The 15938-nt window shown below is 37.2% G+C and overlaps 1 protein-coding gene across 8 annotated transcripts in view; it reads right to left on the bottom strand.

Annotated features, from left to right (window-relative positions):
- Nucleotides 1–15938, bottom strand: part of CCDC91 (coiled-coil domain containing 91) — a 376162-nt gene that overhangs the window by 349785 nt on the left and 10439 nt on the right. For 2 of the 8 annotated variants that reach the window (XM_067008952.1, XM_067008953.1), the window contains exon 2: nucleotides 12194–12389. The exons of the other annotated variants lie outside the window; for them this stretch is intronic. In XM_067008952.1, the coding sequence (XP_066865053.1) occupies nucleotides 12194–12368 (175 nt within the window). In that variant the 5' untranslated portion in view covers nucleotides 12369–12389. The remainder of the gene's footprint in view (nucleotides 1–12193; nucleotides 12390–15938) is intronic. 8 annotated transcript variants of the gene reach the window in all.

Here is a 15938-nt window from a genome sequence, read left to right as displayed (position 1 = left end):
TAGGCTTAGTGAAATAAGTCAGACAAAGAAAGACAAATACTCTAGGTTATCACTTATATGTGGAATCTGAAAAATAAAACAAACAAATGTACATAACAAAACAGAAACAGACTCACAGATACAGAGAACAGACTAGTGGTTACCAGTGGGGAGAGGGGAGGTGGGGAAGGGGCAAGAAATGGTTATGGGATTAAGAGACACAAACTATTATATATAAAATAAATAAGTAACAAGGATATCTTGTACAGCACAGGAAAATATAAACATTATTGTGTAATAACTTTGAGTGAGGTATAATCTGTAAAAATATTGAATTAGTATGCTGTACTCCTGTTACTAATATTGTAAATCAACTATACTTCAATAAAATTTTTTTAAAAAATAAAAGCAGCAGATGCTTGCAAAATACAAATTGGAAACTGGAGAAAAATATCAATATATTTACATTCTCCCATTGTAGATTTACAAAGTGAGAAATTTGGTAGAGGTCACTGGAGAAACTTTGCCCAAGTTAAACCCCATTTAAAATAGTAACTAATAATTACTATAGGCAGAGATTCTTTTGTCTGTTTGGTTCACTCACATATTTCCAGGGCCTGGTACATTGTATGTGCACAAATATTTGCTGAATGAATGAATGGATAATTTTCTTAAATTATGGGGGATACCTTCATAATGTGATTTATTATTCCAAATACCATGTACTACAAATGTTTAGTTTAAAATGCATTGTCTAAAACAAAACAAATAATATATTAAAAGAGATTTCATGGGGCTTCCCTGGTGGCACAGTGGTTAAGAGTCTGCCTGCCGATGCAGGGGACATGGGTTCGTGCCCCAGTCCAGGAAGATCCCACATGCTGCAGGGAGGCTAGGCCCGTGAGCCATGGCCGCTGAGCCTGCACGTCCGGAGCCTGTGCTCCGCAACGGGAGAAGCCACAACAGTGAGAGGCCCACGTACCGCAAAAAAAAAAAAGAGACATTTCATAATGATAAAGAAGACAATTCATCAAGCAGACATAACAATACTAAATATAAATGCATCTAAGAACAGATTTTAAAATACATGAAGCAATGAGTGATAAAACTGAAATGACAGATAAACTAAAAACCATAAGGTAAAGATTTTTACACTCTTTTCTAAGTAAATGATGAAATAAGTAGAAAGAAAATCAGTGGATATGTAGATGAATTGAACAATATTACCAATCACTTTGATCTAACCAATACATCTGAAAAACTCTACATAACAGGTGAACATTAGACATTCTTTTCAAGTGCACATGAAACATTTAAAGATAAATGCTATTCTGAGCCATAAAACAAGTCTCAGTAGATTTAAAAATACTGAAATCATACAAAGTATCTTCTCTAAGCACAGAAGAAACATTTTAAAAAGCAATGTAACAAAGAAATCTGGAAATTCCCCCAAATATCTGATAATTAACACAATTCTAAATAACCCATTATATATCACAAGAGAAAGTGAGAAATATTTTGAGGTGAATATAACTGGAAATACTACATATCTAAATTTTGGGGATGCAGCTACAACAGTGCTTTCAGGGAAATTTATAAACATTATATACTTATATTTAGAAAATAAGAAAGGAGTCAAATAACTGATCTATCTCCTTAAGAAACCTAAAAATGTAGAGCATATTAAACTCAAAGCAAGCACAAAAAAGAAAGTAACAAAGAACAGTAATTAATAAAATAGAAAATACAAAAACAGACAAAATTACAGAAAACAAAAGATGATTCTTCCAAAACATCAATGAAACTGATAACAAAAACAAAGAAATTACCAATATCAGGAATGGAAGAATTTTTCTATATTAGGACATTTCTAGAAACATACAGGTATTAAAATAATAAGGGAACATTATAAAGGGAATTATAAACATACAGGTATTAAAATAATAAAGGAACATTATAAAAATAGTTTTGCCAATAATTTCAAATATTTACATGAAATGGACAAATTTCTTGAAATATGAAAAACTTCCAAAAGTCACACCAGAAAAATAAACAAACTGACTACACCCAGATCTATTAAAGAAGTTGATTTCATAGTTAAAAACCTTCTACATAGTTAAAAACCTTCTACAATGAAACCTTTAGGCACAGAAGGCTTTACTGGAGAATTCTATGAGATTCAAAAAAGAAATAGACATTTTTTATGAACTCTTTAAGAAAACAGAGAAGTAAACTGATATTTGGTATTACTTTTATACCAAAACCAAAGACCAGAGAGTAAAATATGAAATAACATCACATATCAATATAGATGGGAAAAAAAAAACCTTAAAAAAGTTTTAACAACTCAAATCCACCAATATATGAAGATAATATATCATGAAAAATAAGGTTTATCTCAGGAATGCAAGTTTGGTTGAATACCCAAAAATAAATAAACTTAATTCACCCTAAAGAAAAACCATATATCATCTCAATAAATGTAGAAAAATAATGTGACAAAACTCAAAACCCATTCAGTATACAAAGAAGAAGATGTCTTCAACTTGATGAAGGCTATTTACAAAAACAAAAAGAAACTCACAGCTAACATATTTAAAGGTCAAAGACTCAATGCCTTTACCTTAAGATCCTAAAGAGCTCAAAGATGTGTGATCTCACCACAGGTCCTAGCTAGTGTAACAAGACAAGAAACTGAAATTAAAAATATATATACTGGAAAAGATATAAAACTACCTTCATTCACAGTAAACATGATTATCAATATAGAAAATCCTAAGGAATCTACTAAAATATTACTTGAATAACACAAAAGTCAAGATAAAAAGTCAACTGCATTTTATATTCTAGAAACTAATAATTGAAAATTAAAATAAACAATACCAATTAGAGTATCATCAAAAGTTTGAAATACTTAAGGATAAATTTAACAAAATGTGTATAAGACATAAACATGAGTCAGACAATTCAATATTACTGCTACTTCTCTTCAAATTCAGATATAAATTTAATATTTTCCTAATCAAAATCCCATCAGGCTTTACTTTAAAAATTGTTAAGTTATTCCTAAGATATGCATGAAAATGAAAAGACCCTAAACAGTCAATAACAGTTTGAAAATGAAGAACAAATTTGAAAGACTCACACTACATGATTATGATTCTTACTAGAAAGCTAAAGTAAATCAAGACCGTGTGATAAGCAGAGTCCAGAAACAGGCAAACATATACGCCACAAAACTCCAAAGATAATACAATGGGGAAAGAACAGTCTTTTGACTAGGTGGATATAAACACGCAAAATAATGAACCTTGACATTTACACTGCATCATGTGTATCATGCAAAAAAACCACGAACTTGAAACAGATAATAAGCCTAAAACTAAAACCTAAAACTACATAACTTCTAGAGGAAAACATTGGAGAGAATCTTTCAGACCATAGGTTAGGCAAAGATTTCTTAAATAAAACATAAAAGTAGAAACCATAAAAGAAACAAATAAAAAATAAAAATCATCAAAATTAAACACCTCTGTTCAAAAAGCATTTTTGCTTGCTCTCACTTCCAGAGAGTCTGAATCAGGGTGACATTCAGGAATCTGAATGTAAAACAAGTTATTTTTGATGCAAGTAGTTGCTGGAGCACTTTCAGAGAAACACTAACTTTCAGATCAATGCATTAACAAAAGTGATGGCTTCTATGGAAATAAGGGAGAAAGCATGCAAGCCTGCAGATTTTTTGGCTACTATTCTTCCTGTACTAGTAGCTCTTTCCCAGTGGTTCACTGTCTAAAATGACTAAGCATATTCACTGAACCAAGGTAGAAAGGAAACAGACTTTAAAATACAGTGAGTCTAGGAAAACAGAATGGTGGTTCCTCAAAAGATTAAACAGAATTACAATATGGTCCAGCATTCCCATTCGTGGGTATATAACCAAAAGAACTGAAAGTATAGACTCATATACTCATACACTCATGGTTATCTGAAAGCAGATAATCATACACTCATATTCATAGCAGCATTATTCACAATAGCCAAAAAGTGAAGATAACACAAATGTCCATCTGTAGATGAACAGATAAACATGTGGTATGTACATACAATGAAATATAATTCAGCCTTAAAAAATAATGAAATTCTAATACATGCCACAACATAGATGAACCCAAAGACACTACGCTAAGTGAAATAAGCCAAAAACAAAAGAGCAAATTCCACTTATATAAGGTACTGAAATAGTCAAATTCTTAGAGAGAGAAAGCAGAATAGTGGTTACCAAAGACTGGGGGTGGGGGATAATGGTGATTTATTGTTTTATGGATACAGAGTTTCAGTTTAGGATGATGAAAAAGTTCTGTAGATGGAGAGTGGTGATAGTTGCACAACAATATCAGTGTACTTAATGCCACTGAACTGTACAGTTACGACTAGAATGATAAATTTTATGTTATATATATTTTACGACAATTTTAAAATTTTAAAAATATATGTGTTGTTAAGAATAAAAAAGGCAAGCCACAGATTGGGACAAAATATCAAATATCTAAAAAACATATCTGGTAAAGGTCTTATATCCAGAATATAAACAGAACCCTTATAACTAAAAAATAAGATGGGGGCTTCCATGGTGGCACAGTGGTTGGGAGTCCACCTGCCAATGCAGGGGGCACGGGTTTGTGCCCCAGTCCGGGAGGATCCCACATGCCGCGGAGCGGTTGGGCCCATGAGCCATGGCCACTGAGCCTGCGTGTCCGGAGCCTGTGCTCCTCAACGGGAGAGGCCACAGCGGTGACAGGCCCACGTACCGCAAAAACAAACAAACAAACAAACAAACAAAAGAACCACTTGGGGCTTCCCTGGTGGCGCAGTGGTTGAGAGTCCGCCTGCCAATGCAGGGGACGCGGGTTCGTGCCCCGGTCCGGGAGGATCCCGCATGCTGCGGAGCGGCTGGGCCCGTGAGCCATGGCCGCTGGGCCTGTGCGTCCGGAGCCTGTGCTCCGCAACGGGAGAGACCACGTACCGCAAAAAAAAAAAAAAAAAAAGAACCACTATTTTTTAAATGACAAAAGAATGAATAAACATTTCATAAAAGAATGTATAAAAATGGCACATGAAAAGATGCGTAACATCATTAGCCTTTAGAAAAATGCAAATTAAAACCAAAATGCAGGTACTGGTCACATCTACTAAAGTGGCTAAAATTTAAAAGATGTAAAATATCTAGTGTTGGCCAGGATATGGAGCACCTGCTTCCATATAGTTCTGGTAAGAATGAAAAATGGTACAGACACTTGAAAAACATTTTGACAGTAGTGTATAAAGTTAAACATACAACTTGCTACATAACCCAGGATTCCCATTCCTAGCTATTTACCCAAAAGAAATGAATACATATGTCCACATAAAAGCCTGTCAGTGAATATTTACAGCAGCCTTATTCATAATAGTAAAAAAAAAAAAAAAAAAAAAACAGAAACAACTAAAATGCCTATCAACTAGTAAATGGATAAAAGAATTGTGGTACATCCATACAGTGGACTACTACTCAGCGATAAAAACTAACAACTTACTTATATATGCAACAACATGGATTAATCTTCATTATATCAAGTGAAAGAAGCCTACCATGCACACACACCAAAAAAAAAATCTATAATGTTCCTTTTATATTAAATTCCTAAAAATGCAAAGCTTCAGTAACCAGAAGCAAATCAGTAGTTGCCAGGGACCAAGAGTGGTAACATGGGATCAACTATAAAGAGAATTGGGGGAATATTTCAGACTGATGGAAATGTCCTACATCATGAATGTGGTAGAAGTGTCTCATATGTAAATATTTGTCAAAAGTCATCAAATTATGGGTGATTTTAATTTATTTTTTAGTATTTTAATATTATTGTATTTATTATTGATTGTTTTCATTGTATAAGTGTTATAACTCAAGAAAATTGTTTTTTTAAACCACCACAGAATACAGAATAAATAGTGGGAAAGAATATTCTGTTTGAAACTTTTATCACAGCCTCACTGCTTATCGCTAGTGCTGAGTCCCCTCCTCTAGCGGGGGTGGGGGTGGGGGTGGAAGTAGAAAGAGCACATTAGGCAAATAGTCCAGCTAATAAGCATTTCTTGAAATTGAGGCAAGAGGAAAGATTATCTCTTAGGCAGAACTACAGCTGCTAGCAAAATAAAAGGCGGGAGGGATTGAGAATTAGAGGAAAAAGACATGCAGTATGTAAAATGCCTCAGGGTGTTTAATGTAGGTAAGCTTGAAATAGGGTATCCAAAAGATCAAACATAGGATGGAGGAAGTGAGAACAGATCATGGAGTCACCAAACTGGAAAATCAAGAAGACTGGAGTGGGAGGTGATAGAAGTATTAGGAAAACAGGAAGACAGCCTTAGATGTTAAGTGAAATATGAGATGTTATCTACATCAGGCTTTTTAAAGCTCTCTGCAGTAAGCTAGGTTGCCTGAAACTGAAGAAGTTACCAGGCATACCCAAATTATAATCAGCTTTCTGTCGGTTTGTCTTACTTTTAAACTTTCAGTCATACCACCACCCTTTGTCCCCAGAAAAGCCTTATTTGTTCAGATTGTTAAATAACAGAATGATTACATACTGTTTTGATCTTTTCCCCAAGCAATCAACAAGTAAGAGCATTATCCCAGCCTGCCCAGGGTTGACTTCATCATGCCCTTGCTTACACTTTTCCCCATTTTGCTGTTGGTAATCTATCCCTAGAGATTCTAGAGTCCCTTAATGATCTGGCTCAAATTTACATTTCCAGTCTCATCTTCTGCCCCTTACAGCCATTTTGAGGTTTGCAATTTTTTTTCTTACACAGAACAATAGTTCATTAATAAACACTTATTATTTTTGATTGACTTTACTGACTTCAACTTCTCAAATAAAACAAGAAAAAATCCAAAGCATGCCTATTAATATAAGATTAAGCAGTCAGTTCAAAATTGCTATTTCCTAAATTTTCCTAAAAATTGTCCAAGAGCTACACACAACTCAAATATGCACAAACTTGATTATGTGTAAACTACTACTATAATATTTAAAGAATACAATGAATTGAAGGATTTCAATATTCCCAAGCAATTTAATGTGAAACATATACATATGGACATGTGTGTTAATATACATATGTATTCAATTATGTGTCCTATTCTGTGCTAGCATCTCTGCTGTCAGTACCACAATACAACCATCTAGTTCATTTTTGCATATTCCCTGATAATATGTTACCTAATAATATGTTAAGGGCTTACCCTGGGCCATAATTTTCTTATGAGAAAAAGGTTTACGCACTATAGGTAACATGAAAGCAATGCTAGTGATGTGAACAAAGGTGTAATTCTCCTAAGCGCTGGTTCCTTCACCATCATTACGACTGATTCCCTGATGTTTATGATATTCCCTGAGAGCTTCATGATATCCTGAAAGGTCATAACGAAGAATATCATAAAGTAAAAGCAACATTCTATTTATATGCCTCACAATGACTTTCTCTCTCAACACACACATATACACTGAAAGTCATCAACAAATTTCAGTTTCAATTTCCGAGATGAATGGCATTTCCTGTTTATTATATTATAATTATAACAACATTGCTCTGAACAATTGCCCATTATGTTCTTTTAAGAATGGATAAGAACAGATAACTACATGAAAGAATGCTACAGTTCCCACACACAGAAACTTATGCCCCAACTTCTCCACATATACAACCAATTAGTGGTGTTTTATTCAACCGTTATGGTTTCCTTCTTCCTTGAAAATTGACAACGTCCACAACTCATTACACATAAGCTCCCAAAAAGATGTACACCTGTCTTGATTAGAATATCTAGTTCTGTGATATTTTTGAGGCAGAATATATATTTTCTTTTAATTATTGGCACCACGTTAAAGTAACTGAATTGCAGAGGAATGAAGATTTGCTTAGAAAACCACTACACATTTTCCAAGCCTGAGAACGAACAAACACTTGCTATGTAATCCAACATCAGAGACGTGGAGAAACAAGTCTACTGAGAGTCGATTTAAAACAAAAAAAATTTTTTTGCATGATTCTGGACCTCAGCACTGCTACACAATCACAATGGAAAGAATGTGTGGTGATTAACCAGCTTTAAATGCTGAAAGTATCCAAACAATCACTCTTTTTCCCTAAGAACTTTTTACAAAAGGGGAAATCCTGTAGACTTTATGATTGCTCCTTCAGTTTACTTTACTTTTTAAAAAATGAAAACAAACTAAGTACTGGGTACTGCTGTTCAGAGATTTTTTTTCCCTCTCTTTTTTATTTAAGTAAATAGTACCTTATCAGGCATATGATTCCATTTTACTATATTCACTAAATCTCTCTTCAACATATATGATTAACTTCTGAGCATAATGATTATTTTCTATAATCTGAGACTGTGGTAAAAATAAAAGGTCAAAGAACAAAAGCAATAATGAGTTTTACCAAATACATTTAAGTCAAAAGTATATACCTGTCAATAATCATTATAGACTGTTGTTAAATGTCAATATACTTGGTGATACAGGTACACTGTTTGACTGTGTCTGAGATTAATTAATTCTGGAATCTTAGCCATGATTTCTAAGGGTTTTACTATAAATTATCCTTATACTAGAACTCAGTATCTCATAGTCATCTCTTTATCATGTGAGATTTGGAATACAGTAAGGAATGAAAGCAATTTATGAAGCAAACTGCAAGGCCACTCTTCTTCATACAGTGGTAAGATGACCATGTATTCTTTAAAAATTTTTATTAGCTCCATATTTGACATTCCACCTTGCCAAAGACACCCTGTTTGTTGTACTGGAAGTGGAAATAGTCAATTAATTTTTTATTTCTATGGTGAGTGTATTAGTCAGGGTCCTCTAGATAAACGCAGTTGACCCCTGAACAACACGGGTTTGAACTGCATGGGTCCGCTTATATGCAAATTTTTTTCAAATAAATACTTACTGCAATACTACATGATTTGTGGTTGGTAGAAGCCATGGATGCAGAACCACAGATACAACAGGCCAACTAGAAAACTACAGTCAGATAGACTATGCAAGGTTCAGCACCCAACCCCCATATTTTTCAAGGATCAGCTGTACAAAAAATAATTATATATATAATTATTTTTATAATAATATATTTTATTTTTAATATTTATATACATTTATTTTTAATATTTAGATACATTTTTAATTTGTTATTATATATTGGAGTATAGTTGATTTACAATGTTGTGCTAGTCTCAGGTGTACAGCAAAGTGATTCACTTATACATATACATACATCCATTCTTTTTCAGATTCTTTCCCATATAGGTTGTTACAGAATATTGAGTAGAGTTCCCTGTGTTATACAGCAGGTCCTTGTTGATTATCTATTTTATATATAGTAGTGTGTATATGTTAATCCCAAACTCCTAATTTATCCCTCCCTGCCCAACCTTTCCCCTTTGGTAATCAGAAGTTTGTTTTTGAAGTCTGTGAGTCAGTTTCTGTTTTGTAAATAAGTTCACTTGTATCATTTTTTTTTAGATTCCTAACATGTGATATCATATTTGTCTTTCTCTGTCTGACTTACTTCACTTAGTATGATAATCTCTAGGCCATCCATATTGCTACAAATGGCATTATTTCATTCCTTTTTTATGGCTGAATAATATCCCATTGCATATATGTACCACATCTTTTTTTTTCTTAACAAATTTATTTATTTATTTTTGACTGTCTTGGGTCTTCGTTTCTGTGCAAGGGCTTTCCTAGTTGCGCAAGCAGGGGTCACTCTTCATTGCGGTGCACAGGCCTCTCACTGTCGCGGCCTCTCTTGTGTGGAGCACAAGCTCCAGACACTCAGGCTCAGTAGTTGTGGCTCACAGGCCTAGTTGCTCCACGGCATGTGGGATCTTCCCAGACCAGGGCTCGAACCTGTGTCCCCTGCACTGGTAGGCAGATTTTCAACCACTGCGCCACCAGGGAAGCCTGTACCACATCTTCTTTATCCATTCCTCTGTTGATGGACATTTAGGCTGCTCCCACGTATTAGCAATTGTAAATAGTGCTGCAACGAGCACTGGGGTGCATGTATCTTTTCAAATTATGGTTTCCTCTGGATATATGTCCAGGAGTGGGATTGCTGGATCATATGGTAGTTCTATTTTTAGCTTTTTAAGGAAGCTCCATACTGTTCTCCACAGTGGTTATACAATTTACATTCCCACCAACAGTGTAGGAGGGTTCCCTTTTCTCCACACCTCTCCAGCATTTACTATTTGTAGACTTTTTGATGATGGCCATTCTGACCCATGTGAGGTGATACTTCATTGTAGTTTTGATTTGAATTTCTCTAATAATTAGCAATGTTGAGCATCTTTCCATGTGCTTTTTGGCCATATGTATATCTCCTTCGGAGAAATGTCTATTAGGTCTTCTGCCCAATTTTTGATTGTTTTTTTTTTTTTGATATTAAGCTTCATGATCTGTTTGTGTATTTTGGAGATTAATCCCTTGTCAGTTGCATCATTTGCAATATTTTCTCCCATTATGTGGGTTGTCTTTTCGTTTTGCTTATGGTTTTCTTTGCTGTACAAAAGCTTCTGAGTTTAATTAGGTTCCATTTGTTTATTTTTGTTTTTATTTTCATTACTTTTTGGAGGTGGATCCAAAAAGATACTACTGCAATTTATGTCAAAGAGTGTTCTGCCTACGTTTTCCTCTGTTTTATAGTATCAAGCCTTACATTTAGGTCTTTAATCCATTTTGAGTTTATTTTTGTATATAGTGTTAAAAAATGTTCTAATTTCATTCTTTTACATGCAGTTGTCCAGTTTTCCCAGCACCACTTAATGAAGAGACTGTCTTTTCTTGTATATTCTTGCCTCCTTTGTTGTAGATTAATTGACCACAGGTGTGTGGGTTTATTTCTGGGCTTTCTAACCTGTCCCACTTATCTATATTTCTGTTTTTGTGCCAGTACTGTACTGTTTTGATTAGCTTTGTAACTATTATTTTTATAATAGTATATAATTTTTATAATTTTATATTTTATATATGTACATATATATGTATATACATATATACACACACGTATATACCTATAAAGAGACAGAGAGAGAGAGAGAGAGAGAGAGAGAGAGAGAACTAGATTAATAGGAACTGGCTTGTAAGATTATGGAGGCTAAGAAGTCCCACGATCTGCAGTTGGCAAGGCTGGAAACCCAGAAGAACGCATGGTGCAGTTCCAGTCTGCATCCAAAAAGTCCCAGTCCAAGTGCAGGAGAAGACCAATGTCCCAGTCAAGCAATCAGGCAGAAGTTCCCTCTTATTCAGTTTTTTGTTCTATTCAGGTCTTCAAATGATTGGACGAGGGCAATCTGCTTTACTCTGTCTAGTAATTCAAATGCTAATCTCACAAACACCTTCAGAATAAAGTTTGATCAACTATCTGGGCACCCCACGGTCCTAAAATTAACCATCACAAGTCTATCCCTTGTCAACTTGGCACCCATACTCATCTCTTAAACCATACTTAATCTCCAAATAAGAACATAATTCTTTTATACCAAGGTCATAAAATGTGATATAGCTATCCTGTGTACAACTGGAAACACACTAACCTCTTCTCCAGAAGAGGAGGTAAAGTCCTTGAGTGATATTTACTCTTCTCCTTGATATCCCAAAATTTAAATACTATGCTGTAAAATTAATACTTAAAATACTATATACACCTAATGCATTTTATGTTACACGATAAGTGGTTAAGAGAGGAAAAAAAGCAAAGATAGTTTACATATATATTGCCATACACACATGAGTGCGCACACACACACACACACACACACACACACATATTCATAGCAAAATAAGGAAGAAATACTCATGACTATTACTGTAACTGTCCTCATTTCTGTAACTGGTCAAATGGTTGTAGCTGGTATTTATAACTGCCTTCTTCCATTACCCACTCTGTATTCCTTTTGTCTTGAGCAAGCACTTCAGCTGGTCATGGTTCTTTACCTGGTGGAGTGACCCAAACCCTCATTCCTGAGGGGTCTGGGCCATCAGTAGTCCTCCCTCAATTAGGTAGTTTTAGTTTTCCATTGACTTTAATCACAGGGCATGATAATATTGAGACGCCCTAAAACAATCTCCTGCACTTCAGACACACTCTTCCTTACCTCCATTGTGGAATAGTATTCCAATATCCCCTTGGTTGTCAGGATCAGTCACCCCAGCCAGCACAGCAACTTCCTTCTTTGCCTGTTGATTCAGAGGCATGAGGAGTCCAAAGTGGCTGGGCAGTAGTCTTAATTTCCAATTCAGTGGGATCATTGTGTCTTCTGGTGGAAGCATTCCTCCCTTTGGAACTAAGACCTATAGGCCGGCAGAGCAGAAAGTCATAGAAACAGGAACCAAAATTTTGCTAGTGGCTCACTAGGGGTGATAGTGAATGGTGCCACTCCCATTTCCACCCCTTGATTCTTGAACCTGTGACCCAGGCTATGGAAGGAACAGCACCATATACTGTAGGCTAATTCAAAGTATATACAACCTTGAGGAGAACCTTGCACCAGTCCTGCAAGATACTGACACCTTGCTGGTACCATAACTTAGTCTTCAAAAGACCATTCCACCATTCTGTCAAGCCAGCTGCTTCAGGATGGCGGGAAACAAGGTAAGACCAATAAATTCCATGAACATGGGCCCACTGCTGCACTTCTCTTGCTGTGAAGCGAGTTCCTTGATCAGAAGAAATGCTATGTGGAATACTGTGTGGTGAATGAGGCATTCCATAAGTCCAGAGATGACAGTTTTGGCAGAAGCACTGCACGTAGGGAAGGCAAGTCCATATCCAAAGTAAACATCTACTGCAGTAAGAATAATTCGCTGCCACTTCAATTATGGGAGCAGTTTAGTATAACCAACCTGCCTCCACTTAGCTGGCTAATCACCCCAAAGAATGGTGCTATATCAAGGATTCAGTGTTAGTCTCTGCGGATGACAGATTGGGCACTCAGCAGTGGCCATAGCCAGGTTGGCCTTGATGAGTGGAAGTCTATTGCTTAGCCTATGTGTAACCTCCATCGCTGCCAGCATGGCCACTTTGCTTATGAGCCCACAAGGCAATGACGGGGTGACAGGGGAAAGAAGCTGACTGGTATCCACAGAATGAGTGAGTCATCCTATCCACTTGATTATTAAAATCTTCCTCTGCTGAGATCACTCTTTAGTGAGCATTCACATGGTACACAAATATCTTCACATTTTTTGCCCATTCAAAGAGATCTATCCACACCTTTTCCTCAAATTTCCTTGTCACCAATTTTCCAACCATGTTTCTCCCAAGTCCCTAACCATCCAGCCAAATGATTGGTCATAAGCCATGAAGCAGTATACAACTGTATGTCTGGCCATTTGACCTTCCAAGCAAAGTGAACAGCCAGGTGCACTGCCTGAGGTTCTGCCCACTGGGAGGATTTCCGTTCACCACAATCCTTCAGGGATGTCCCAGAAAGGGGCTGTAGGGCTGCAGCCATTCACTTTCCGGTGCTGCCTGCATATCATGCAAAACCATCTATATAACAGGCCTGAGTCTTCTCTTCTGTGAACTGATCTTAGCAAACTTCCCATGAGGCCACAGGTGCAGTCTGGAAAAAGAAGACACTGTAGCAGAGTAGGGCCCATGGACATTTGGGCCACTTCTTCAACTTATCTGTGCCTCCAGGGCCTGCTCGGGCCTGATCAGATATATACCGCTTCCACTTGATGATGGAGGGCTGCTGTGTCACGTGCCCAACTTTATGGCTTGGTGGGTCAGATAACACTCACTTCATGATGGGCAGCTAAGGTCACATGGTAACTTGGTGGCCCATGGTTATGCAATCAGTCTCTAAGGCCCAAGTGTAGGCCAACAGCTGCTTCTCAAGAGGCAAAGTTATCCACAGAGGATGGCAGGGCTTTGGTCAAAAATCCTAAGGGCCTACACTCTGATTCTCCTAAAGGAACCTGCCAAAAGCTCCAAACACCATCCCTATCTGCCACTGACACTTCAAGGACCGCTAGATCTGTTGGAACATATGGCCCAAGTGACAAAGCAGCTTGCACAGCAGCCTGGACCTGTGACAGAGTCTTCTCTTATTCTGGGTCCCACTCAAAACTAGCAGCTTTTTGAGTCACTCAATAAATGTGCCAGTGTAACACACCCCAAATGAGGAATACGTTGTCTCTAAAATCCAAAGAGACCCACTAGATGTTGTGTCTCTTTCTTGGTTGCAGGAAAGCCCAGATGCAACAACTTACTTATCCTTGTCTTAACCTTAGAAGGGATATCTCAAGATACCTCACACTGCTAGACCCCCAGAAATTTCACTGAGGTAGAAGACCCCTTAACTTTTATCAGATTTGTTTCCTACTCTCTGACACTAAAATGTCTTACTACTAAGTCTAGAGAGGTTGCTGCTTCTTGCTCACTAGGTCCAATCAACATAATGTCCTCAATTTAATGGACCAGTGTGATATCTTGTGAAAGAGAAAAGTGATACAGATCCACACAAACTAAATTATGACGTAGGGCTGCAGAGCCCTACCCCTGAGGTAGGACAGTGAAGGTGTACTGCTGGCCTTGCCAGCTGAAAGCAAACTATTTCAGTTGGACCTTGCTGACAGAGATGGAGACAAAAGCATCTGCCAGACCAATAGCTGCATACAAGTCATCAGGGGATGTGTTAATCTACTCAAGCAATAAAACTATATATGGTACAGCAGCTGCAATTGGAATCACCACCTGGTTAAGCTTATGATAATCCACTGTCATTCTCCAAGATCCATCTGTCTTCTGCACAGGCCAAACAGATCAGATGAATGCAGAAGTGGTGGGAATCACCAACCCTGCATGTTTCATGTGCTTGACGGTGGCACTAATATCTGCAATCCCCCTAGATATGAGGTATTGCTTTTGGTTTACTCTTTCTTAGGTTGAAGCAATTCTAGTGGCTCCCATTTGACCTTTCTCACCATAATCACCTTCACTCCACTGGTCAGATAACCAATGAGGGGACTGTGATAGCTGCTGACTCTATTCCAATTATGCATTCTGGAACTGGAGATATAACTACAGGATGGATTTGAGGACCCACTGGGCCCACGTGAGACAGACCTCAGCTGAAACTTCATTGATTACCTGACCTCCATAAGCCCCTATTCTGACGATGGACCAAAGGGACAACTTGGGTCTCATGGAACTAGGGTCAATTCAGAGCCAGTATCCAGCAGTCCTTGAAAGGTGTGATTATTTCCTTTTCCCCAATGCACAATTACCATGATGAAAGGCCACAGAACCCTTTAGGAAGGGCTGACAGAAAGACTGACAGTAAATTTTGGCAATGTACCAGGGTCCTTCCTCAAGGGAACCCTGCCCTCTCTTCATTCAAGGGGCTCTAGGTCTGTAAAAATTCAAGTCTCAGAATTGATTGATGGGTCATGACTCTTTGTTTCTTCTGATTCAGGCTAGACTTCTGTTCACTTGACCTAGAACTTTTCTGCTTATACTGATCAAGTAAGAATTTAGTAGGCTTCCTATCTATTTCACTTCTAGGAACACCATGATCAACTAGCCAACACCATTGTTGTGCCTAAATCAGACTATTCTAATTGCCGCTTTGACTCTGCTGCCCAAACCACACTCACCTTGCCTTTGACAGATGGATGTCATTAATCGGTCCCTGCCACCCTGGAATTCATTTACTCCCATTGCATTTAGGTTTCCCAGTTCAGTGACCGCATGCCTACTGAAGCAATCACAGAGCTCTTCAAGGATGCCAGGGCTCCCCTCACGATTTATCTCTCATAATACTGGTGAAAGCTATGTCTTCTGCACCCTCCCAGTTTGGGTGAGCACTTCCTAAATGACAAATCCACTCTAAC

The sequence above is a fragment of the Kogia breviceps genome, chromosome 12 (genome assembly GCF_026419965.1).
Source record: "Kogia breviceps isolate mKogBre1 chromosome 12, mKogBre1 haplotype 1, whole genome shotgun sequence".
Lineage (NCBI taxonomy): Eukaryota > Metazoa > Chordata > Mammalia > Artiodactyla > Physeteridae > Kogia > Kogia breviceps.
The sequence above is the reverse complement of the archived record's forward strand: the minus strand, read 5'-3'. Positions and strand labels throughout refer to the sequence as shown.